The following is a 26387-nucleotide window of genomic DNA, read 5'->3' on the forward strand; positions in this document are numbered from 1 at the left end:
TTCTTTTTATTAGTATCTCAGTTAAAAACACCACTTAATAAAAACAGATATTTTTTTAATCTTTAATTTTGAGTTCTTTTTTTCTTAACCTTAACCAAGCACACCAATCTACAAAATATTCTTGTCGCTTGTGATTTTGATTCCGGCTGAAATAGATTGCGGGGTACCTACATCGAAGAGACGAAATTTCAATTGCTTTGACGTGGACTCTCTCTTTGGTTGATTCTTGGTACATTCCAACTACAAATTTCTCTGCACCACAGAGTCTACAGTTAGGACAATCCGATATTTTCATCAATTACGAAATTTTTTTTGACGGTATGTGTCCAGATTTACTAAAATTCATTTTACTAAATGTCTATTATTGTCTTTAAAATCGGAAAATCACAGTATACTTAGGTGTTCTGGTTGTGCCTGTGTATCCTGTGACAAAAAATCCTACAATTTTTAAATTCTCAAAAATAATTATTTTAGGTTTAAAATAAGTGTCTCGTAAGGCGTTTAACATTTACGTTAATACATTGACTGACCGTACCAAACGCGAATCTGTCTACATATAAATATAACGAAGTTGACCTTTAAGATCCAGTATAGCAAAGCGGACGACCGCGAGCTCTCGCTGTGTTTTGTATAGTTTTTTCACATGCTAGAGATTTTTTATAGAATCAACTTAGTGATGACAGTGAATTGATACTTCGAATTTAGTGCCTTTTATATCAAAATGAAGTACTGTATTGTTGTGTTTTGTTTTTCGTTTTTATGGAGTTATGTAGGTAAGTAAACGATTGAAACTAAAACCTATATTTTGTTGAATATTGTGAAGTTTTATATGTGTGCTATCAATTTATCATTTGTTTAAAGGTCACTGCTTCTGCTCATACGATTAATAATAATGAATTGTGTACATTTATATTTAATTTATGTATTAATCATAAAAAAATACTACTAATTCCTAAACAAACTTGATTCAGTTATGTAGTAGAATGAATGTAGCAAAGTGGCGAGTTTAGACAATAAAGAAACTGGATTGCGTTTTAATGTACTTGAATATCATTGAGGCTGACTTTTCCTCTTTCGTGTTTGAATCAATTTACTAAACTGGGTATTCACAGGCGTGTGTTTATTATTATAAGATAGATGGCAAATATAACGACGGAATATTTAACGATGTCAAATTTTGTTTTTGTAACATAATTTACCTCATTCGAATATAACAAGGAAAAGCGTGAATATATAAACGCGTGTTTTAGTACTTTGAACTTTATGGGCATTCCACAAAAAATTAATGTTTAAGTAAAACTTGTGCAGGAGAGATGATTAAATGTGATTTTAAGATAACAAAAGGTGCCATTTAAATTTTAAATTATGCCGAAACTTCTACAGTATGTAAAATATATAAGTAAAATAAATATAAAGTAAAATCTTTAGAAAAACTTCTTCAACATGTATACGTGTAAATGTGTCTAGAAGAAAAAATGGTAAAATTATGCTCGATGACGTTTTTCGTCTTTCATATATCCTGATTGTTAAAATCTGTGGTCGCCAACATCAAATTACTTGAGCCATAGATAATTAATAATTTTACAGTCTCGCTATATTCTGCACTAGGTAGACCAACATTATAGTAGATTTGGTCTGCGCAAGACCGGTCATAATGGTGATCTAAGGCCTCCCTACGCCTTGCAGTGGCCATATAGCGGCTGACATGATGACGTAGCTATTTTGGATCCGGTTATATCTCTGTCTGAAGCTAATCTATAATTAAACATAAGTGTTTTTAGAACTGATAACATCATATATATAGTAGTATGCTCACTGCTAACATGGGCTTCCCTCATGGATTTCCAAAGAGACCTGTTGAAAGCGATCAGCATGCAGTATCTTCAAATAATCTTAACAACCATTAGCAATATTTGAAGCTTAAATAGACAACTATTCAGTTTCAGAATCATGCACAACACCACTCGGAGCTACGAGTGTTTGTGTATCTCTTTACGATTGTAAGCAGTTGCTATCTGCTTTTGAAGAAAGGCCATTGAGAAATGATGTGGTCAGCTTCCTCAGACAGTCCCAATGCGGATTCCAAGGGTACGTTCCGCGTGTCTGCTGCGGACCGTTACCCTCACAACGACCTTCAACCACGGTAATTTATTGCAAGTATAAAATAATTTAAGCTTGAAGCAAATCACAATATTTTTAAGAGCACCTCGGACTTAACAAAGAATTATTTCGATCCATAACCCCTATTCGGTGAAATAAATAACGACCCCAGTCCAAGTTCGGGGATTCCCCCGAGTTTAGTTGCTATAAATATGCCTAGGTTTAGTGTTTAATCTATAAACATCAGCAGACAAACACTAGCAATCTACGCCCGAAAGTCACATCCATATGTTACTGTAAAAACCAGTTTTTAGCAAGAACGCGTTATTAATACGTAGAGGTAATTTTTCTAAGTGCCTTTGTTAAGATTAGAATGAACTAATGTTCAAAATTGAATATCATTGAAAACTATCATTTGGACATTTAGTTAAAAATTGTAATTTGGGTTTGAAAACAATATATATGTAGTTTAAGAAATATATATCAAAACGATTTATGGCTTTATTATTTACAAAGATAAAAATTTTGATTTGCAGAGAAGGCGAATATATTCTTTCCAGTTCATTTTTTGGTTTTGATTTATGTACCTCCTTTTATTTTTTAACAGATATTCAATGATATCAGTTAATTCTAGATTTAGAAAGGCATTCCGTAATAATTTCTTTTGAATAGGGAAAACCCGTTCTTAGAAAAAACTGGTTTTTACTGTAGAATGGACGACTTCAACTTTCAAAACATAAGTTTATGGAGCCATGTCTTTGTTTCTTTTTTAAATGTATTTTTGTTGCCCAAAAAATATCATTTTGCGGACAGCGTGTAACATTATATTTTGAATAATCTAATTTTATTTTTATTTGTGTGGTCAATACAACAATAAAATTACTATAATTTTTCAGCTGCCACCACCACCGCAGACAACGAAACCATTAGTCGAGGGTGTAGTTGATTCAGTCGTACCAGAGGATTCATTTCCAACACCTCAAGATAAGTGTGGTATAGATACAAACGGAGACAGGATCTTTGGCGGACAATTCACAGATTTAGATGAATTCCCCTGGATGGTTTTACAAGGATATTTGACAAGTAATTTGATTTTACAAATTCTATTTTTTTATAAACTTAATATTTTTAAATATGAAATGCATCTATTATTATTTCTTGTTTCAGAGGCAAACAAAATGACATATCAATGCGGAGGAGTTTTGTTGAACCATCGGTATGAATTAACTGCCGCACATTGTGTGGTTGGCGAGATCGAAACTGCTGTTGGTAAACTGTAAGTTATACATAAATCATCATTATCTTTATGTTAGCCAATAGACGCCTAATAACAGGCTTTTTCCATAGACTGCCACGCTGACCAGTCTTGCGCTGCTTGCATTCTGCGACTTCCTCTATCTTGTCCACATTAGTGGGGGCCTATCCAACCCAACATCTAAATATTAAAATAAATATTTCTGTTAACTTCAAAAACATGTAATGTTTATGTTTATATTTAAGGAAATCAGTTCGTTTGGGTGAATATGACATACAAACTGAAATCGATTGTATTGACGGAGAATGCGCTGATCCTTATCAAGAAATTGCTGTTCTGTCGGCGCATCCTCACCCAGGTTTTGTTGATGGAAAAGTTAATAGAGAAGATGATATAGCTCTAGTGAGGCTCGCACAGCGCGCTAAGTATACATGTAAGTATTTATTGACTGCTTCTCTTTGATTACAAATCCAGCTATATATCACTTTCTAAACTTTTTGATGAGATGACACAATACTTCCGTTATTTCTTAAAAACTTAATTTAACTGGTATTATTTTAACACAGCTATCTAATTAACTATAATGTAACAACACTAGCTGGTTGATTAGTTAACATTATACCATTTATCACAGCAAAAAAAATATCTGAAATCAAATTACTGTAAACATTATATTTAAAGTCAAAATATTATAACTTAACAAAACTTAAAACAACATTATAGTGTTTAATCTTAGTAAGTACCTCAAATAAAAGTTCATTGTAATTTTACTCTGTACGTCTAGTTTTATATTCAAATTTTGTAATATTACATTTTATTTCCAGTCTTTGTTAAACCTATTTGCCTGCCGGAGACCAGCTTGCGTCTCTCAGAAGGCTCTGACGTGTTTGTGGCCGGTTGGGGAAAAACCTTGCGCGGTATGTTTAATGACTATAAATTAATACTTTAATGTTTCGAATGACTTCAGTGTCTCTGTGATAAAGACCCAATCGTTATCAACATAAAAGGCTATAACTGCGACCTCTGCTGATACTAGAATATTGTAGAAACAAGGTCTAGAGTTTTTTTTTTAAATTTAGTGGTATATTACAAGAATCTAAAACTTTTTTTTGACTCAAATGCACACTTAAGTAGTCTTTTCATTATCAGAAATAAATGTATTGTGAGTGAATTACACAAGATGTAACTACCAATTAAATTACTATTTCTCACGGAATCTTTGTTCATAAAGTTGAAAACTAATCACAAAGAATTATGAACATAATTGTTTCTGGTAATTTGTGCTAGCATTTAGTAGTGTATAAAAATAACATCACGATACCTGTATGAAAGCTTAAATATATTCAATCATATGGCTGGTAGCAAAGCTGTTCATCATTTTAGTCGTAGAACATCCACTGCAAGGCATATGCCTGCTCAATAAATATTCAAAGAATCAATTGGTTAGCATCCAGTCAATCCGCCGAGGATCTTAAAAAGGTCGTCTGCCTACGTGTCTTCCAGAGCTTTAAGGTACTAGCGGCCATCAGCTCTGTGCGTTATTTGCTGTACTGTATTATGTCCGTAATTGTTTTTATGTAAACTTATGGTACACAATGTAATCGTTACAAATTTATCAAGGTTTATTCGTAATTTTATGTGATTATTTTTTATTGCAGGAAACCGCAGTCCAGTAAAATTGAAGCTCGGTATGCCAATATTTAACAGGGCACAATGTTTCCAAAAATATAAAAAAGTTGGTGCTGATTTAACAGAGAAACAAATATGTGCCGGTGGCGCGTTCGCCGAAGACGCATGTAGAGGTGATTCAGGTGGTCCACTCATGAGGAGGAGACCAAATGGTGTTTGGGAAACTGTGGCTGTGGTGTCGTTCGGCTATGGGTGCGGTCGTGAGGGCTGGCCCGGTGTATACACCTCAATTGCGAGCTACTTAGACTGGATAAAGAACACAATGCGTGCAACCAACGTTTAGTCAAATTTTTAAAATAAATTTGTTCAACTACTATATTTGTTATCTTATTTCATATTTTACTGATTCAAATTATTACCAAATCTTAATTAGAATAAAATTCTGTTGCTCATACCATTTCATTTATGAACGTGATCTAAAGAAATAAATATTTGAAAATAACATAAGTGTTGCTAACAACAAAACTAAGGATTATAGTCGAGTTATCGGATTATAGTCAATTTCATCGTTTTACATTTAAAGCTCAACATCCTTGTTTAAAGCCTTAAATATAACATAAAATAATTAATCTAGATATCAATGATATCATTATGGAATTGGGTTACAAGAAATTACAATAAACTGTAAATGATATTTACGTACGTTTAAGTCCCTTCGCAAAACAAATGGAAAGGTGTAATAAATTCTAATGATATTGCCAAATAGGGAAAGGATCCCAAAAGCCATCTCATATCCCCCATACTCTACGGAACAAAGATATTCAATTAGTCGTAGCGAATCATTTACATATAGGTGTCACCGACAATCAAATTAAGTTGAGCAGAGGAAATTCTATGCGCATAATTAAATCATTTACCCTTTAAAAGTTATATGCGCCTGGTGTCCATATCATATCGTTTTGATACTCCCACATGCAATAAAAAAAACCTTGTGCGAGTTAAACGTATTTTTATCTCAACACTAACTGTCAAAATTAACTGCATTTGTGTATAGTAATGAGAGAAAAACTTCCTACTTATCGTTTATTTACCTTGATATTTTATAGTTGCTCTTAGTTAAATAAATATTTATTACACCTATTAAAGGTAAAGGTTCATGGATTGATAATTTGGACGATTTCAGTGAAAAAAAAAATCCAAATTGTTAACCTACCTAAATCGTGCAATACATTATGCAGATTGAAAATTTATAAAGAGAGAGGTAAACAGATATAATATTGTAAAATGAATTCCTTTATATGTAAATTAATTATTACAAAATTTAATCGGGTTCTAAGACAGTTAGCTATCTTTACCGATTGATCAGGTTGTCTAATAATGTAAAGTCAATCTGATATCGAATGGCACGTATTTTTTATAGTTATTGCTGTTTAGAAAAGTAAAAGAATTTTGTGAAACATGTGATGTTATTTATATTACTATGACTACAAATTTTTACTCATTTAATTGGTGTTTACTATTATTATGTTATCGCAAATAACATAAAAATACAAATTACATGAAAACATCGCTTCATGTTAAACTATCCAGTCTCTAAATTATGTTTTTACTTGACTTTGCCTTACGAGTATGTAGGAATTTGCGTACATAACGGACGTAATAAACAAGTTTTTTTCAGTGTCAGTAAAGTGTGAATAAACTTTAGCAAAGTGACTTTACTTTTATAATGCGTTTACCTTTGTCAGGGTTCGTTAAAAAAAAGGAAACGTATAATAGAGTTTGCCGCAAACACGCTGTAAATCAAAACGTTTAATACATTCATTTATTCCTATGGAAGATAACAAATAGGAATAGGGGAAACTCCAATCGGAATCTAAAAATTACGACAGTTTAAAAGTAGGCGTCATTTACATAAAACTACTATCGGAAATGATATACTCTCAATGTGCGCCCCATTTATTTGTTTCATATGATATACTATTATACATAGAGTCATATTTATTGTATGGATTGAATCAACCCCAACTGTTGTTTTATTTGCGTGAAATTTACCGTCATGTTTGGCATTGGATGTTGTTATCAAAATCAACTCGGGTTTTCCACGAGCGCAATAAAATTAATAACTGATAACAAAAGGTCATGTAGTTTATCATTACTCTTGTTCATATTAAAGTCGTTTAAACAGAGCTTGATAGATCTGCTGCGAGCTCTTTCTAAGTGTTTAACCTTTTGAATTTGTTAATTTACAAATAGAGTTACGGCAGACGCTCTTAGACACGGTTTAAATCAAAACAGACCTTAAGCATTAAGTAATTAATCTAGCTTGTTATATTTTTTTGTCGATTACTTATGATTGACTTAGAGGTTTGACATTTGACACTTGACACTTGACACTTGAGGATTTTTAATTAAATTATGATCTACTATTACAATACAAACACTGCATTTAATAAAAATTCTTGTTTAAAATTTGTGTCTTCATCTAATCGTGTAAAAGATTAATTTAATTGTACCGACTTTATTCATTCCTCTTTCGCAATACAATCAATTGTTCTCTGAAACGCATTCTCCCTTGGTATTAGGATGGCCAGGAATCGTCATGCATTCAAAGCAAGGGATTGAATGCTGTTGCTTGACATTATATTATTTTTGTATATGTAAAAACAAAAACACTTTGTTTTTTATATCTTTTTATATTGTTATAATGTAAGTATATAATAGTTAGGTTATTTTAAGAATACTTTACTTTTTATATCATTACGAGTTATTTATTTTGCCTGTCGTCTTGAATTACACATACCAAAAGATTAGCTAGCAGTGAATGTTAACAACATTAAATAATTTCAAGTCAAATCTTGTCCAATACAAACATTCAAAAATGGAAGTGTTAATTTTAAGTATAATCAGAACTCTGAAGTTATAGTTATTGTTATGCATACAATATGTCAATGACGTTTCAGCGTGAGTATTTTGAATGATTTTTTGGAGAATGTCAATATTATGCGGAAGACGCGACAGTGTTTTGGTTATAAAACTTTATTTTTTTGGCTTAAATAAAAAAAAAAAACATCAGGTATATAGGGACAATTTTTAAATTAATATACACTAACAATTAGTGACATAGCTGTTCGTAATATTAAAAAACATCAAATATAATTTTAATAAATTACTTAATCTTTGACATTGCAATCATTTTGAATACTTTCAGACAATATAGGTTCATCGTAATACTTCACCCACAAGCTGAGTCGATCTTTGTCAGTTGTCAGTCACTTAAATAAACAAGAAATTGATGGATTCGAAAAGAAATCATCGTATTGAAATCACAGAATCACAGTGAGCAGTAAACATGACAACAAATATTCTAGATAACCTTTTAGATAACTGAATAAATGCAATCGCGTGTTAAACGCTTGTTATAAGAACACATACACTTCCGGCTATAGTATATACATCATATCATTTCTTTTTATAACAATAATTAAGATCTATATCATTATATTTATAAAACTGTTGCAATGTCGATTGTTATTATTTTTTAACAGAGATCATCAATATCAGGATGACGTACATGTCTGTGAAAGTACTGAGTTTGATTTTAGTATATTATGAGTTTGTATATCTACAAGTTAATGGAGAAGTAAGTAATTTGATTTAATTAAACAGTAATGATAGATAGATGCCAATTGTAAGATGTTGTCTAAGATCGCCCTGATGACTGCCGGACTTTGCCGGACGATGCTCGTATTCAGCAAATTCCCGAGACTTGGACAATATTGTCGATCCATCTAGTGAAGGGCTTAGCTCTATTGCGTCCACAGATACATGGTCGTCACTACAGAACCTTTCGGTATTGTTGTACGGCACGCATTTTTTTCTCCTTAACCGATAAAATCATGTCAGACTCCTCTCTATCATTCCACTTTGTTTTTAATTTCAGATTAAGGATTGTAGGATATGTTGTATCGAATAGTAAAATTATAAAAATGTTTTCAACTGTTTAGATTAAATTTGTTAAGATAATACTTTACTACCGTAATCAATATTTCAATCTCAATTCTTAGAGGCAAAAGGAATCTTAGAAGTGTGTTTGATTTTCGATTTGTCTTCTAGAACAAAATGCAAAAGCAGAGTAATTATAAATTAAATACTAAGTAAAAAGATAGAGTGGTATTTCTAGTGCTTCTAGTCTCCTTTTTTTCTTTATTTTTATAAAATAACAAAAAATATATTTTACCTATTTCGTGTTATTAATGTAAGTTAAATTTATATTCATGCAGCATATAATGAGCAGTGATAGTCCAGTGGAAGAGTATTGAGATTTACGATCGCATTTCGCGGGTTCGATTTCCGGGATACAGTCTGATATTATTAATAATTACTATTTGTGGATTGATCATACAGGATTACTCTGCTCACAAACAAAGAAGAAGTGGGCAGCAGCGTCCTCTGCTTACCATTATACCATAATCCGATCGCTAACACGCCTGCCAAGCGTGGCAATTATGGTAAATCCCCCATTAGATATCTTTGAGGGATACCTAAGTCTTGCAGTGGAGGTCTATGCACTTAAAAGACAACTCAATATTAAATTATGGGAACTGACGCAGTAGTTGTTATAGCGTTGTTATAAAATGTTATAATTTATTTTTCAATGAAGATCGTTTACGAAGCAGAGTTCTCCGAAGATTTTAGAAGTTGCAAGAATTTTGACAATAACCACGTAAATTGCGATAGTTTTAAAATTGACCTCGTAGATGGCAATGAAGATGAAGAAGGAGGCATAGGTTTAAACGGCGACCTTGAAGTATTACAAAGTGTTATAGAGGGATATCAGGTAAGTTTATTTATAAAGATATTTTTATTAGTAATTTCCTCGTGTTTTTAATTTTTATAAAATGGATTCATAATGGTTACTTGTAACATCACTTAGCTGCTAGTTCTAGTGAGCTTTGGAGACGTTTCGTTAAAGCCGCTCAAATTACTTATACGGATTGGAAGCCAAGCAAGTGTAGCAGACCGAAACCGCTGTACCGCGCCTTAGAAAAGCGCGGCAAGGCAGGGGTCGGATGGAAGGAAGTGGCTGTTAATGCCCTGTCTCGCCGCATGCATATTGCCTCTTCTTTTAATCCACGCTACAGTGATTTCGTTAGAACGTTAGTACTATAGAAGTAACTGTGGTTGGGCGTAAGCGTTCTCCTGATGGAACCTCGAGTAGGACTGTTATCCGAAATGCGATTAGCGTTTCAAGCGTCCGAAGGGGGTAAAGAATCGATCAGTTTCCGCAAAATTTCTACAGCTGCACTACCACTTCGTAAAGTGTTAGCACTAAAAGAAGTGGAAAAAAGTTCGACACCACTTCCATTTTTAACATTATTCATATGTGCAAATTAGGAAGTATATATAGAATCTGTAAATTATTATTTATACGTGAATTTAAAACTAGTTCATTATATTTATCATTACCATCATTACAGCTTTAACCCTTTCCACTCTAATGTCGAGTGTCACTCGACACTGATTTTGTTCCACAAGCTCCACTGTCGAGTGATACTCGACATGGTGTAATACTTCTTTTTGCGGAAAATTCTAAAACAGGAAAGATTTTTGTTACTAAAATATTTGAATCACGAATGAATGAAACATATTCTAGAATCGTAAGATACTATAATTCAATTAAATTTTATCGATGCTACATCGATAACAGCCTTAAAGTGGAAAGGGTTAAGACGTTCATTGCTGAACATTGGCCTCCCCCATAGATTTCCAATGAGGCCGGTAGGAAACAGCCTGTGTTTAGAGACTTCTGAGAATCTTCACAAGATTGTCCTTACGTTACATTCCAGTACTTTAAGGCCTTAGCGGCCATCATTTCTACACGGTATATTAGTTGCGTATTAAAAATTATCGACCGTTTTTTAACACGACACTCATCTTACAATCAGTTATCAGTCGCATATTTGTCAGCAAGTAAACTCATAAGTAAAGTAGGATATAATTTATAAATTTTATGCAAAACATGTTTCGATATAATGTATTTAAGTACGGTGTTTTACGTTAAATCAAATTTTACAAGAAAGAAAATAGAATTTTTGGGTATACTTTAAAACTAATATTAAAGAGAGATATTAATATTAAAGAGAACAAACAGTGAGAACGCTTGGCTACGTACTGACATAACCTCACCCGTACTATTGCTCTGATTTTCAGTAAATGTTTAATTTATTTGATTTTTGCATTTTTACAACCGACAATTATTGCTCGCTATTGTAATTAAAGGTCGAATTTAGAAATGAATTATATAAGAATGTTAATAATCTTTTCGCCAATTCACCAAAGATAAATAATTGATAACATTGGAGTATTCGACAGAAAACTGAATACAATTTATACCTCTTACGTTTTAGATGAGCATAGAGGCATGGAAATTAATGGATGTTGGAAAGGAATTCGCATTTGCCTCGGTGACTGATTTATGCAAAAATTTAAAAAGTGAAGATGCGCCCTGGTATCCGTTAGTAAAAAGTATGAATGTGTCGGCTTGTCCAATACCAGAGGTAAATACCACTGCTTCTATTTTATTATCATTATCATTTCATTTGTATGACTCTTGCGGAAATTAGTCGACGATCTAAACAAGATCGTCTGTCCTCCTTGTAGGTGGACGTCCTATGCTACCTTTATCAGTTTGTGGTCTCATTTTCAGTAAAACCCCAACAGTCTTGTATGTGGCTCGCCCATTGGCACTTCAATTTGCTAATGCTCCTGGAATATGCTGTAAACTTCCGTTTGTCTACCAATAGTATCATTTCTGATTTGATCTCCTAGAAATCCTGAGCATAGCCTTCTCTATGGCTTATTGTGCGACTGTGAGATTGTCAATGCAGAAGCATTTACTTATAAAGTTCCAATATGTATTCGAATAAATTTCGATAACATTTTAATCTTTCTTAAACAATCGTCTTCAATATGTTCTCGCAAATTTATTTTATTTATTGAGATGATATATTAATTAACGTATTTTAAATAATCGATATCCTGCTATGTACTTAAAAAAAATTAATATTTTCAGAAAATTTATCCTATAACAGACCTAATAATATCATTGGATTTTGCCAAGGATTTACTTTGTTTTGAATTTTGTGGCGAGTATGAGGTAATACTTTCTCTATTGGATGAAAAAGAAGAAACGGTGACATGTTATGTTGTAGGCATTTCTGTAACCGAAGTCGAAAAAGAACGTTAATAAAAAGGAGATAAATAAAATTAAATTTCTTATTAATATATTTATGTGATTATACTTCCAAAATATGTAAAGAGAATCTAAATTAAAATATAATTGAAGTAAGTAACACCTCATTTAAAATAATTTATAAAAAAACTTGTTGTTATTCACAGATAACATATATTTACTGACTTGTATGTGATGTTAATGTACATTGAGACGTAATTAAAAAGTGAGGTTTACCGGTTATTACCTAAATGCTTGTGTGATTTTAATAAATGTAAAACTTATTACTCTAATACTAGAATTTTTCTCTGATAGTATGATGGTTTGCCTAAAATTACAACTCATTATCGTGCGGTTGTAAACATAAAGATTAATATGGATATGATGACACATTTACAAATTTATATGGCAATTTTGTCGTTTTGTGTTTTATTTCGTTGCAAATTGTTATTTGATTTTTTATTTTATAACCTTGTAACATTGTTAGTTAAGAAAGTTTATAGTTTAAATTTAGCATATTGACACATTACTTTTTCACTAATAAACAAGTTTATTAGGAGGCACTTTGGGATAATTTATTCATTTTTTCGTCTGTCTTGAAAGTGAAAAGTTTTATTACTTTACAATTTAACATCTAGTAATAAAACGAATCTATAGTTTTAGATTTCTGTTCGTCAAAACGTTGTTAGTTACTATATTGTAAAGTTTGAAATGAATATTGTTTTGATTATAAATTTAATGAAGATTAAATAAAGAAAAATAAACTCTTAAAAGGTAAAATTAATCAAAATAAAATAAAATATATTTTATTAAAATCTAAATAGCCTGGAAGCCAACACATCATTTACAAGCTGTGGTATCATCTATGAAGTCCGTTTTTACTACAGTGATAACCGTTAGCGCAAGACCGGTTATCGTGGTGATCTCTGGAGAAGACCTTGCAGTGGGTGGCCATCAGCGGACATGATGAACACTTCGCACACCAATTCTTAGACATTTTTTAACAATGGAAGATTATTGTACATTACCTGGAATCCAATTGGAATAGTGTATACATAGGCCATCGCCTTTTAGTTCTAGGCACAAGAAATTTGTTTTAGCCTTTGGAAATTACTTGGCATTAATTAAAATTTCTAGGAAATTGGTAATATTTTCGTGGAAACAATTACTTAACATTACATTTATAAATGAATTGATATATTATACATAAGTTAGACGCATGCCAATAAAGAAAATCATGCTATCTCGCCTAATTTTTTTTTTTTGATGTTATATGGTTCAAACTCATAAACCGATAAAGGTTATGAACAATGTTGTTTAGATAATTAAGTGAAAAGCAAACGGGGGAAGTGGAACACAGCGAATAAATTTATAATTGCGCCGGAGGGCGGCGTCAGGCGTTATTAACTTTTTCCCGAATTGTCGACGTACCAGACATTCCGGCAGCCCGTTGGTCAGGGCGGAAAAACTTTAAGCCGTCATTAATTTCGTAGATTCACTGCATCGAAAATATCGACAGAGTTATTTATTTGTATATATATATATATATATATATATATATATATATATATAAATAAACCAAATTGGTGTTAGTTAAATCATTTATAACTGAAAAAAGGCTAAACTATTTTTTATGATTTTGTTTTTGGATTCATCTTCGTCTAAGAAGGGCCAAAATTCGCCGGGTCAGGTAGTACATAAAATAAGAGACAAATTCATTAAGAAAGTAGTATAATTGAACATCAAAACATGTGCTTTGTACTAAATGACAGCGTCGGAAATTGTTCAAAGCACAGGTATCTAATATTAAAAAATACAAAAATTTTAGACATAGAATTAGCTATTTTTTTGGTTCCATATGTCCTCTCTGAATATATTTTATTGATTAATTAATTACATTACATAATTCATTTTTTATGCCACAGAAGAGAACTATTTATATTATATATTATCTTTTGTAGGTGTTATAAAGAATATTATTAAACGTAAGAAAAATCGCGATGCATATAAGATTTACACCAGAAATATACACCAGTTTATTATACCTTTCTCTAGGCTTCATTAAATTAGGAAATTTTGGTAAATAACAATATATGGTTTTACAATAATCTTAACAATTAAGTAATAACTTTGAATTACAGAGTATTAAAATTAAAAAGTAAAAAAAAATACTTTTATGAAGTTCTAGTACAGTGAGAAAAATTTTAAGGTGTGTATAATAATGTGAATTAATTGCTCTACTTTAATATCATGAAAGTGAGTACAAAAACTGCGTCTGAATTTATTCTGAATTTCAGACATGGGCGTGCTACGAACATTCGTAGCTATAAAATTTTAAAAGTTATAGAAGAGCTCAATTTATTTTTGGATGCTATTAAGTAGGGCTCCTGTAGCATTCCTATAGCTCATAATGTACAAAAAAAAGTCAATGTTAATGACTTAGAGAGAAAAATAATATGAAAAAACGAAAAAAGTTCATATTTTTAGCTCCTTTAGAATTTCGTTAGTTATATAAAACGCTTGACAAGTAATAAGTCTTGATGCATGCTGAATATTTAACAACAGATTGTCAAAAGAGATTTCATAAAGTTCGAACAACATGTGAAAATTGCATTAAAGGGCATCCCGCGGGGTCACTAACTGTAGAATGCAAATACAGGATTCAACTTATTCAATTTTCAGCGTTTTGAAATTGTTATATTATTCAGATTTGATATTTTAAGTTAATATATACTTATATTTAAAATGTTATATAAATTTTAATTATGCAGCCACTAGTCACAGTTCTTTTATTATTAAATTAGTGTATTATATATTTATATAAAAGATGTTTAAATTTTATAAACTATATTAAAAATTCCATACTTTTTTAAAATTCATTTTCAATTCCGTTCACAGCAGGACTATCATAGTGTTTATCGACTTACGTATCATATTTATTATTATTATTTTCGTCGTAGGACGAACTCATAGGAATCCCCCATTGATTAGGAGCGACCACCTTGTTGGCGGACATCTTGCTAAAATAGGTTAATGGCTAACGATATCGCAATTCTAGTGCTCTTATTTTTAATTAGATAAACTATGTGTTTAACAAGAAGATTTTTTTTGTTGAGACATTTCTTTTTAATTAAAATTGTACTAACAAATTTTTAATAAGCGTTAGTGATTAAAAATCAAAAGTTATAAACTTGCAATATTCGAGACTGTTTTCTTTTTAAATCATAATGGTTGTGCAGCGAGGGTGTTTTCACAGCGCGATGAGAACAATTCCGCGTCACCCATTGTAGGGGTCACAAAACAATGCATTTGACGTCTGTCGTGAGTCTTCAAAATAAAGGAAGTGCTTTAATTCACGAAGAAGGGTTTATTCGGACCGAGAAGTCATGGGACCTGTTTACTTTGCCACGCCTTTTTTCATTTCATTTTATTAATACCAGGCAGCGCTCGGTTTTGCTTGCAGGAATTCTTTCAAATATGTATTTAATACATGTACAGAATGATTATAAAGTCTTTACAGGTTTAATATATTACCTACACCCTGCATAAAGTAATCACTGTGAAATAGCAATATTTCTATTGAAATGCGACGGGCCAATGACTTTTAACAGAAAGAAGTCTGCAAGGACAGATAGTAAACATTAATCAATTTTAATATGTAACTAATCCGGATTTCTACAACCATTTCTCTTACTATATTATCACAAGGGTTATTTATTATTTTATTATACCAATAGTAAAAAATAATTATATATACGCCTAATAAATCTACATAGCAAAATATTAAGCTGTGTCAATTGCAACTCGGAAAATAAATTAAAATTGATTTTTCCAATACTGTAGATGGTACAAGACGAAAGCCGATAAATTTTAATAATAAGTAAATCGTAATCAATTAAATAATCAAAATGATAAATTTTAAACTGCAGAGAAGCTTCATAATGCTAAAAATATTATGCTTTTTGAAATTATTTTATTTATGAAAATTATTTAAATGTTTGCAGAATTATGTACAGTGAATTTGTGCAGTGGTTTAAAGATAGGGTAATCAATTCTACAATTTTATAGTAGTGTAACTTACACTTTATTTACCTCAGGTAGTACCTGATGAAATTACCAATTTTTTGCAAATTTATAAACTTCTAACTAAAGTTCAATGAGAAAACATCGTTAAAAATTCTGTATTGCGTAAAGCTTTCAAGGAACAAAACTAAAAGATCCTAACGTGGAAGTTCGTTTGACAAATTGAAAAAGCGTGTCCTGCAAGACACTTCAGTTTGGCAGGAGGGAAAATCAAAGCGGACACTCAATAGCTCTTTGGGAAATTGGAGCGTACGCATGGTATAGTTTTAATTTATAATCGTAAAAGAGACGGAGAATCTTTTAATTTGTATTAAACATGTTATAAAGCAAGTTGGGTTGCAAGCCAAATATTGACAACTTTCTAAGAAACATTACTAATTAAAATGTTCCGTAAAATAAATTTATTTGGTGAGTGTTGTTATTAGTTAATATAAGCTGCTATCAGATTGGTCCTAAAATATTTGTGTATGTAATAGTCGCTTCAGCCCATAGAAGCCCATAGATGCAAGGCATAGGCCTTACCCAAGGATCTCTTTGGGAGGATATACCATAATCGCTACGCTTGGCAGGCGGGTTGTCTGTTATATGTACAGAGTACTATTATGGAACGCAATGGACGCTGCTGCCAATCTCTGGAAACTTGTTTGTGAGCAGTGGCAATCCTATATAATTAATGCATAAAGAGGGAATTATATACGATTGTATCCGGGAAAGTAAAGCCGTGACCTACGATCGTATGCCCCAATCCGCTGGACTAACACTGATCAAGTGTCTTTTTATATATAATAAATATGTAAAACAAATATTCGTAACTTTATGCTATTTAAAAGACATATTAGTTACGGCTTTGCTACTGGATCAAGTATCCAGACAAATCTGGGTATTTAAGATGTAGTGATGTCAACATATGACTGTTAAAATAGAGAAAAAAAAGTAATACCCGGAATTTTATAAACTATCTAAATAAAAATATTGACATTAATTTTTATAAAAATATATTCCTTACTAGTTATTTAAAATCATGACAATCGAGTTTATAAGTAAAACTGCGTAAAATGAAAATTAAATATCGTGTATTCGACGTAAATTTTACCAAAAGTATTGCACACAAAGATCGCAAAATGTACAAAAAAAAGGTACATCAAAAATGTGATAACTAGCGTTAGGGAGGTGAGAAGTGTGCTTGAGACTTCTCAATACTCTACGGAGTTCGCAATAAAATCTTCAACCACGAGATCTGCTAACGACGCGTTTCGTGGCATCTTTTCGAGTATCTCCCAGTTAAACATGGTGTTATGAGATTTCGAGTGTAAGATTTTTTTCTATAGAACAGAAATTAATTTCACTGTGCGGCCCACGTGAGTTGGATCAAAGAAAAACCGTTATTGAATCTACGCGATGTACAAATTGGATTTTCCACGAACAGAAAATCAGGAATTAAATTATCTAACATTACTCACATAAATTACGTTTTGTTGTAATTTCACGATTACTTTATTATTACTCAATGAATTGTTAGTTTAATTATATGATGCTTAGTTATCTTTTCAGCTCACAGACACCCAGTATTGCTAGCTATAGGCCTCCCCTAAAGATATCTATGGAATGTACCATAACCGCCACGCTTGGCAGGCGCATTATGGTACGCACAGATCTCTGCTGCCTATCCATTGGAATCTTGTTTGTGAGCAGTAGCAATCCTATACAATCAATGCACAAATTGTAAATAATAAAAATTGAATTCCGGGTATCGAGCCCGCGACCTACGTTTGTAAGTCTCAGTCCTTTTCTGCTGGGATGCCACTGCCATTATGATGCTTGATTTGTAATAATTTGTTTCCTCAGTCGATTCCTTACTCGAAAATCAAGCACCTCATTACGAAAAGCATTGTGACTTAAAAGTAGTAGAGTAGTGTTTTTTTGTTATTTCGTTTTGTTTTTTTTTTTCAGAAGAATTTTTGTACTTTAACATTTAACAGTATGATATATACTATTTCTACTATTTCTTTTTTTACGTTACATGTTGCATATATGTTATTTTTATCTGTATTTTATGTGTTAACTTGTAATTGTCACTTGTGTAATTATTTCATTAGATAAAAATTATACAATACAAAGCGTACAATTAACACCCATATGTGGGTATTTTCTTTCAAAAAAGTTGATAAGAAATGAAGTTCATATTTAAGCTCAACGCTTACATCACCGTTTCAATTGCCAAATGTGGTGAGTTCGGCTACGGTAGCATTAATGAATCTCTTTTTGTGTTTTAGTTTTATGTATCACGATATGTTAATCGATTATTTGTTTGCATTGAAAAACTTGAACTTAAATCTTATAATTGAAGATCATAATGAAACTGCACGGATATCTACGCAAATATACAAATGCGTTTGGCAGTAATAATGGACCGTATATTCACAAGTAAAAATGTAAAAAAAAAACATTTTCTCTTCTGCGTTTTTCTCATTGTAAATACTTTTGGTAATAGTAAACAGTCCACATTAATCTAATCCCAGTAATTTTAATTCCGGTAGATAATAAAATGTCCTCTTTCCTTTCACGGAACCCATAGAACCCAGACATTTACGAAAAAGTTAATGATGCTTAAAGCTTGGACGCTGTCCTGTAATTACAAATTAAAAAGTTCGTCCGCCGGACCCCAGTTTTTTCTCATTTGCTTGAATGCGAAAAAGATAATATTGCACCCCAAATTCATTACATGGCCGTTCAAGAGTGATCTTTAAGGGAAAGCTTTTAAGTTCATATTTAAACATTCAACGAGTCAATTACATTAGCTTTATCTGCTCATGTACGATGTAGCGATATGTTCTTTCTTTAGTTATTTTAAAACATTTGCCAAAATTAAACTTTAATTCTAACAAGGGTTTTAGGAATTATTTCGCGTTTATTTGAATTTTTACATTTCTAAATATACCACACTGACGTATTGTGTAATTAAAAATTAGATTTTTTTAAAATTTGTTATATGATAAACCACTGTATTGACTTTTAGATCGATGTAAACACTAATCGGTTAAGCGGCGCGCGTGTAGCGTGTTACAATGACTTTAACACGGTCATCTATTCATCTTGTGGTAACACGTCCTACCCTGCTCTTACCGGTATGTGGTCTCCACTCCAGAATCTTGAGGCCACCGCAGCCATATGTTTTGCACGCTATGTGGCCATTGTTACCTCAAATAGCCAATCCCCTGGACTTTCGTTCGTCTACTGATATTCCAATTCGATTTATGATCATTACTATTTACTTGATTATATCCTCAAATGCCGTTTTATTCTTGATTGGCATTAAATGTTTAAGAATGTGTTGAAAAGGTATAATTTTTTTTTACTAATCCTTTCAAATATAATCATTTTCTATCCTTGTAAAAATACTCTTCTTGTTTTAATAAAAATGGCCGAATAGGTCGAGCGGTTTTTGAGTTTTGTGCTTGTTACTGATCTATTATCATATTCAATTTATTATAATCTATTTGAACTATCTAAATATTTTATTATACTAGTTGCCGACTATATGACTATCATTATAATTTCGTCCGTAAGACATTCACCGGTCTCCCCCGTCAATAAGGCCGGTTGCAAGCGACTAAGCGTCTTTCGAAGACCTTAACAAGGTTGTCTGTCCTCTGGGGTAAGACGTGCTACGGTGCGTAGTCCGGTCCGTGGCCAACTATGTTTAATGGTTGTCGTTTCAGCCTATAGACGCTCATTGCAAGGCTTAGGTTTCCCTCCGTTCTAGCGATCGCAGTGGAGTATTAGAGTACGCAGACGAAACTATTGAACATCCTCTCTAAATTTGTTTATGTGCAATGGCAAGCTTTTAAATTTAACGCAAAAAGTGTTAATTACATAAGATTGCATTTCGGGAATCGAATTCGCTACCTACCATCGCAAGTCAGTCCTTATCGCTGGGCTACCACTGCTCCGTCTACCGTCGGTGCGTCAATATTTATGTTCTGTATGAGATTATAAAATTTTCATGCAAATTGGTTTTATATGAAGAAAAAACTTGGCTCTTTGCATCTTTTAGACAGTAAAGCATAATGTTGGATATATAGCGATACCATATACCAACTTTTGTATTATAATTTATTGATTTTTAAAGGCTCATATAATGTACAAATTCTTTAAAAATTTCGATATATCACGTCCCTATTTATTGCTTTGTTACGCATAATTCTTGAGTATAATAAAAGTGTCGGATTAGTTATAATGTATATTATATTCACCTCGAATAGTTTTCAGTTAGCAATAAAAGAAGCCTGGTGTACTTATCCATTGAATAAAACCGGAATTACAATGTGTAATAAAATGTGGTGTTGTGAGAATTCGGCGCGTTGACATTGGAGGGGCTGTGATTATTGTTACAATATAATTTTGTTGTTTTACGACGGGAAAATAATAAGCCTCATGGCATTTATAGCTCCAACAATAAAACTGGTATCAAGAGGGGGTCCAACAGTTTGTATGCCCGTGGAATTCATTACAGAATTTGATGACGTATAACATCTCTTACGACAATGGTTTGCTGTATAGGAATAAAAGTAAACGTGAGTATATTGTCGATTGTTATTAATAAATAGGAAATATCAAAAATAATACTTTAATGCATTGCAGAATCGCTTCATTGTTTAAAATCGATTATTTTGCGTATACACATATTTCATAAAGACCTGATTTTTGAATACCGGTTATATTGGAAATTTATCGAAGAGACTAGCAGTAAACATCGTATGACTGAAATAATAATGTTGAATATTGTTAAAAAGTATTTATTGAGAATGGATGAATAAAAGTTGCTTGTTACTGAGAATAAATAACTACGCAGTGACGACGGTACTAGAAAATTATGTTGAGGATCTCTAAAGAGTCTGTTAAGCTGAATTTTTTTGGATGGGAGTGCTGCCCAAATGGCACATGCAGGTCCCGCTAGTTGGAAGTAATATGTCGCAGAGGGCGTTTAATCTAAGACCTCTTTTAAAGTTGCGATGTTCTAGAGCACCCGGAGAAGTCTCAGCACGGGCCGCTACATGCTACTATTTCATCAGATTGAGAGTCCGCTGAGCTCTTAAATCACTTTAGTGGATGTTCCATAGAATGAATATGGTCAAGGGCACCCGAGAGAGCCGACCCTCAGCTTGGACGGCTGCTATTGCCTGACTAATATCACTACAATCTCTTCTAAAAGTGTTAGCGTTGGGAGAAGTGACGGAAGAAATTGCAGCAACGCTTCTATCTTATAAGATCGGTTTGGCGTTCTTTAAAGAAACGTCCGAACTCGTTTCCGACCAGACTATTTCGTTATCGAATGATGCACTGAAGTGCGTGGAAATCATCGAAATGATATCAGTCGCTGTTTAAAAACACAATTGAGACTATTTTTCCGAAATACAAAAACCTATTAATCTTGTAAAATAGAATTGCGTTTTATATGTACAATCTAGTGTATATCTAATGATACTGAATTTGTATCGGGCATAATGAAATTCAGCCATATATATGTATTCTTGTATATATTTTGTTCAAAGCTTGTGAATACTTTAAAAGAAGCACTCCAATGATATCTAAGTTTTCTCTATTTCAATTTAAAGACACCAGACAAACGTCTTGATAGTACGTTTTCAAATCAAACAAACAAAGATGGAATGATGTGCATCAAACCGCAAAATAATTTCAGTTTTGTAAACATAGACTAATGATAACATATAATCATCTATTCAATGTGCAAATAAGAATTTTAATTATCATTACGTTAAAGATAAAATTCGAATGCAAATTAAAATCTCTTATTTTATAGTTAATGATTTCAATGTAAAAGTTATACATATTTTCTACATTATAGTATCTGAAAAATCTAGCCAAGGTTTTTCAGGATACTGGATATGTTTATAACTATGTGATAGTAGTAAGATACTATTGCCTTGCAGAGGGCGTCTAACGGCTTAGAAGAAGCGAGAGAATACGATACCAATAGTTTTTTTATTATATTTTTATGAAAGAATGGCAAAAATATTGTAACGGGAATCTGCTAAGAACTTACAACAAAACATCTTGATCGATCGTACCAAAAAATAAAAAAATAAACATTTTTAGGGCATTCCAGTAATTTATCGAGGAGTATTTTAATAAAAAAGTGGAGGCCAGCTCTTTAGGGGATCTTTATTATGCGCAGATACCTGCAGAGCAATTTTGTGATGTTGTTAAATAACATATTATCGAATCAGTATTTTAGTCGTGCGTTATTAACCAGAAGAAGCTTACGAGTCTTTTATTGTTTGAAAATGATTATATCTGCGAGCAGCGCAAGACAGGGCTATGCTCTGCATTGGGGGTCTATTGGTTGACATGATGATGATGGTGATGATAAATGACATCTGTATATCGTTTTTGATTCAAATTTTTCCTACTGAAAAAAGACGTTTCACGCAGAGGATGCTGCTAACCATCTTATGAAAATTTGTTAACAGTGGCAATCAAAAATTATTAATGGACAAAGAGTAAGTTATATAACATTGTACCCCAGGAATTGAACCATCGACCTACGATCGCAAGGCGCAGACCTCTACCGATGATCTATTGCTGCACGGAAAATAATGTTTGAATAATAACATAGTAACAATAAACTGAAATTGTGCATTATCTGGTGTTAAAAATGCATTATCATCACTTTATCGTAATTCCTGTAAAAGAATCATGCAGAAAAGAAAAACAATTGCTCGCCGTGGGCTCGCGATGTATTTACGTTATTGCGTTGTAAATTCAGCGATATCGGATCGCCCTGGGCTTCGCCCATACAGTCAGTTTGTATATTAGGATATATTTTTCGTGAGCATCTACCATTAGGATACCGTATCTTTAAATAAGCATTTGCTAATAAATATTCTAAGAATGCATTCGAAAGTTTCCTTGAGCTTTTTGTATATAAATTTAGATTTTATCTTTTGGATTGTTCGCAAATATTTAATTCAAAGTTGAATCGATAGAAGATTTTTTGTAATTAATCTAAATAAAATAATTTTTTAAAGGTAAAAATTGAATTATTTTTAAAATTATCCTTTTTTATATTTCAGTTATCTATATTCATCTATAATTATTGCTGTGCCCTACCCGATTTACCTGATTCGCAATTATTTTTGTGGATGTCATTTTATAAAAAGTATTGTTAGTAATTTTCAACATAACCTTTATTGAGCGGCTTACCCGTGCGGGTAGATTTTCGCAAAATCCGTTCCTACCTGACCTAAAGTTCTCAAATAAACATTACTACAAAATTGCAAACATCTACTGTAGACCTGTACTGCTGTAGACTGTAGAACTAGAAATGTCCTGTTAAGTTACAACATAGGTTGAAATATATAATATTTTCAGTTTTGAATATAATAATTTCAGTTCAAATTCAATAGAAAATATTTAACGTACAAAATAAGAATTTATTTCCATTTTCAACAGAAGAAAAATTTAAAAGATATTTAAAGAAAGCAAATAAATGAAAAATATTTCTCAGAACACAATAGCAATCTCGGTCGTGCGGGGACTAAAAAAAATTGCATCTCTACTTTGTTCCTTTATTTTAATAATTCCAAATGAACTGAGTCTATCTGCTGAGTATTTTAATTAAAAATAAAAAGACGCTAACGAAACAAAGAAATCCGAAATCTCACAAAATACTTGTCACTTGGTAGCAAAGATGCTTGTTAAGATTTTCTGCTATGTCTTACTAATTGTGAATAAGAGTACTCCGAAGCGCTCCTCTTTGTTAACTAAATTAAATTAATTGCAAGGAAATATTTAAATGGAGAAGAAGTTGCGGGGTATTCTCGGGCGTGCAATTGGCAGCAAACCTTACAGCTCGCTTTGTCTAGACTTAAACTAGTCGAGACGCTTGTTTTAAATGCACTTTGTATAGTTGCTTCGAAACATAATAATATCATATTTCTATTCAAAGGCGAAATCAATATTCATGTTATGCATTTTGCTTTGTACCTCAGCTGAGATACAATACAAACGACGGATGGATGCAGCATTAATAAATAATTCACTTTTGTTTGTTTTCAACTATTATACTAGTGTTGTATAAAATATTTTTTTTATTCTTCTTGCAATTCTTTAGACTATTTATATTAGATTTATCATTTTCTTTTACATTTGCGAAGTGAATTATCATAATGTATTTACAGTGAATAACAGTAAAAATAATAATGATTAAATTTTTATAACTTTTGTAACGTTTTAGATCAATTCTCTTTATAAGAAAGTAAGTATACCATTTCATTAATAAACTGAATTGTTACTAAAGCAAACATTGCCGTTATGCATCGTAGAAACAAGGTCATAGCTTCTAAAACGGAAACGCACTGCTTAGCTGGTTAAGCAAAATTTAAAGTATTGGCATTCTTATGTTATAATGTTTCCGGAAAGTTACGCTCATGAAATAAAACATGAAAGTAAACTCTGTTTATATTTTATACTTGTCAAGTCATTGAATATTAAAAGTCTTGAGAAAAAAATTCAGTAAATTTGTCCAGATAAAACAGTTTTTATTCTTCCCAATTCTATCGTCTTGATATTTCTAAGCAATGTCCTTTCTTGAACTAAATTCATTATGTGACCTATAATATACAGTTAATATTGAAAATATTATAACCTAAAGTTAGACTAGTCATGGCTAACAATTAAAAATAAATCTTCTAACATAAATTGGAATTATCTAAAAAAAAGTCGAATGACAAAGGTTTGTTGTCTATAGCCTGTCTAGTCCGTTGAACTGAGGCCAAGTAAAAAATGTCCACAAACAGAAATGTCCTTTTGATTACAAACTGTCTCCCTGTCAGATTGTATATATACCTGGACAAATTTAGAGTCGCAATCCAGCGACAGGTTACTTTTACAGCCACTACAAGAGCCGAATACAAATTGTTTTAACGTACTCGTAAAGCACAAACATTGTTTCTCTACATTTCTAATTAGCGAAGTATGTTCTTACAGATATATAATGAATTCAATACACAATGCATTTAACTTGTTCGACAAATAGCGATTGCTCTGTTTTTTTTAAGTTTTATTAGATAACATCATCATCATCACTTTAGGATGTCCTCTGCTGTACCAAAGCCCCCTCCATAGTTTTCACCATAGTTTAGACTATAACAGGATCGTCTATTTACCTACGTTGCGCATCACCAAGCATAGCGGCGTCATTTATAATGTATACATATTGTTTAATTAACGCTTTTATTATATCTACATATCGCAAAATTATGGAACTTGCTTGGTTAATGTTGATTTTAAAAATGAAAAGTTAGATATTATCCATTTGATAACCGAAATTACACATTAGATGCCATGATGAATAAAGCTTTTAAATTTTACATGTTTATCCTGTGCAAATATAATTTCCTGTTATAAGTTTAATTGAAAGAAATATCGTACGTCATGCTCCCTTTTGTACGTATAATGATTTTGTTTTTGTCATTGTAAAGGAAAATGTATAACAATAAAAAAATATGTTATACCGTAATGTTTTTTTCAGTTAAGAAAGAAACTAATATCTAGCTACTTCCGCTATGCAGCAGTAGTCATGCAATGAAGTGCACCGCCCGCCTGTCCGCTGATAAATACGAGTGCGGTAAACAATGCGAATTACACATCGACTCTACACGTGTCACGTGGCATCCTCAGGAAATCCTTTGATTCTTAGTTAAGATGATCTTCCTCGAGGTAACGCCTGATTCTATAAGATGTTTTTTTCAGTTTTTTAAAAAATGTGTTATAATAAAATGTAAGTTAAAAAATTAAAGCAGAAATCGCAATAATATATAGGATTATAAAAACTACTGCTACGAATCGCAAGATTTTTAGTTCTTATTTAGGATAAAATCATATTATCAATTAAATAATCATAAATATATTGATTGAATTGTTAAAGGTTTATTTATAACAATTTTTAATCGGAGTTATTAAGAAATTTATAGTCATCGTATATGCAGCTCAGATTGCTCTAAAATGATCGGGCAATCGGCGACCACAAGTGTGATAACAAGCGTGAATATGTAGATTACTTTTTCT

At 32.0% G+C, this 26387-nt stretch overlaps 2 protein-coding genes across 2 annotated transcripts; both read left to right on the forward strand.

Moving 5' to 3' along the window:
* Nucleotides 1-588: 588 nt before the first annotated feature.
* Nucleotides 589-5360, forward strand: LOC137932655 (phenoloxidase-activating enzyme 1-like). The gene is made up of 7 exons (XM_068776283.1): nucleotides 589-773; nucleotides 1941-2143; nucleotides 2997-3183; nucleotides 3268-3376; nucleotides 3601-3788; nucleotides 4180-4272; nucleotides 5014-5360. The coding sequence occupies exons 1-7, from the start codon at nucleotides 722-724 to the stop codon at nucleotides 5325-5327; spliced, it is 1146 nt and encodes a 381-aa protein (XP_068632384.1). The 5' UTR covers nucleotides 589-721; the 3' UTR covers nucleotides 5328-5360.
* Nucleotides 5361-8533: 3173 nt separating this feature from the next.
* LOC137933074 (uncharacterized) lies at nucleotides 8534-12232 on the forward strand. The gene is made up of 4 exons (XM_068776830.1): nucleotides 8534-8624; nucleotides 9645-9821; nucleotides 11392-11541; nucleotides 12057-12232. Exons 1-4 carry the CDS (start codon nucleotides 8547-8549, stop codon nucleotides 12228-12230), a joined length of 579 nt encoding a protein of 192 aa, XP_068632931.1. The 5' UTR covers nucleotides 8534-8546; the 3' UTR covers nucleotides 12231-12232.
* The last annotated feature ends 14155 nt before the right edge of the window (nucleotides 12233-26387 follow it).

Source organism: Battus philenor, unplaced genomic scaffold, assembly GCF_028537555.1.
Source record: "Battus philenor isolate CCGP_79_NKW_IND1 unplaced genomic scaffold, ilBatPhil1.0.hap1 SCAF_12, whole genome shotgun sequence".
In the NCBI taxonomy this organism is placed as follows: Eukaryota; Metazoa; Arthropoda; class Insecta; order Lepidoptera; family Papilionidae; genus Battus; species Battus philenor.

Excerpts from the sequence above, each read along its gene's own strand:
- LOC137933074 (XM_068776830.1), top strand. The coding sequence starts at position 8,547 with ATGACGTACATGTCTGTGAAAGTACTGAGTTTGATTTTAGTATATTAT. Across the intron at positions 8,625-9,644 it reads ATCTACAAGTTAATGGAGAA|ATCGTTTACGAAGCAGAGTT; the intron begins GTAAGTAATTTG and ends TTTTCAATGAAG. Across the intron at positions 9,822-11,391 it reads GTGTTATAGAGGGATATCAG|ATGAGCATAGAGGCATGGAA; the intron begins GTAAGTTTATTT and ends CTTACGTTTTAG.
- LOC137932655 (XM_068776283.1), top strand. The coding sequence starts at position 722 with ATGAAGTACTGTATTGTTGTGTTTTGTTTTTCGTTTTTATGGAGTTAT. Across the intron at positions 3,184-3,267 it reads TTTACAAGGATATTTGACAA|AGGCAAACAAAATGACATAT; the intron begins GTAATTTGATTT and ends TTCTTGTTTCAG. Across the intron at positions 3,377-3,600 it reads GAAACTGCTGTTGGTAAACT|GAAATCAGTTCGTTTGGGTG; the intron begins GTAAGTTATACA and ends TTTATATTTAAG.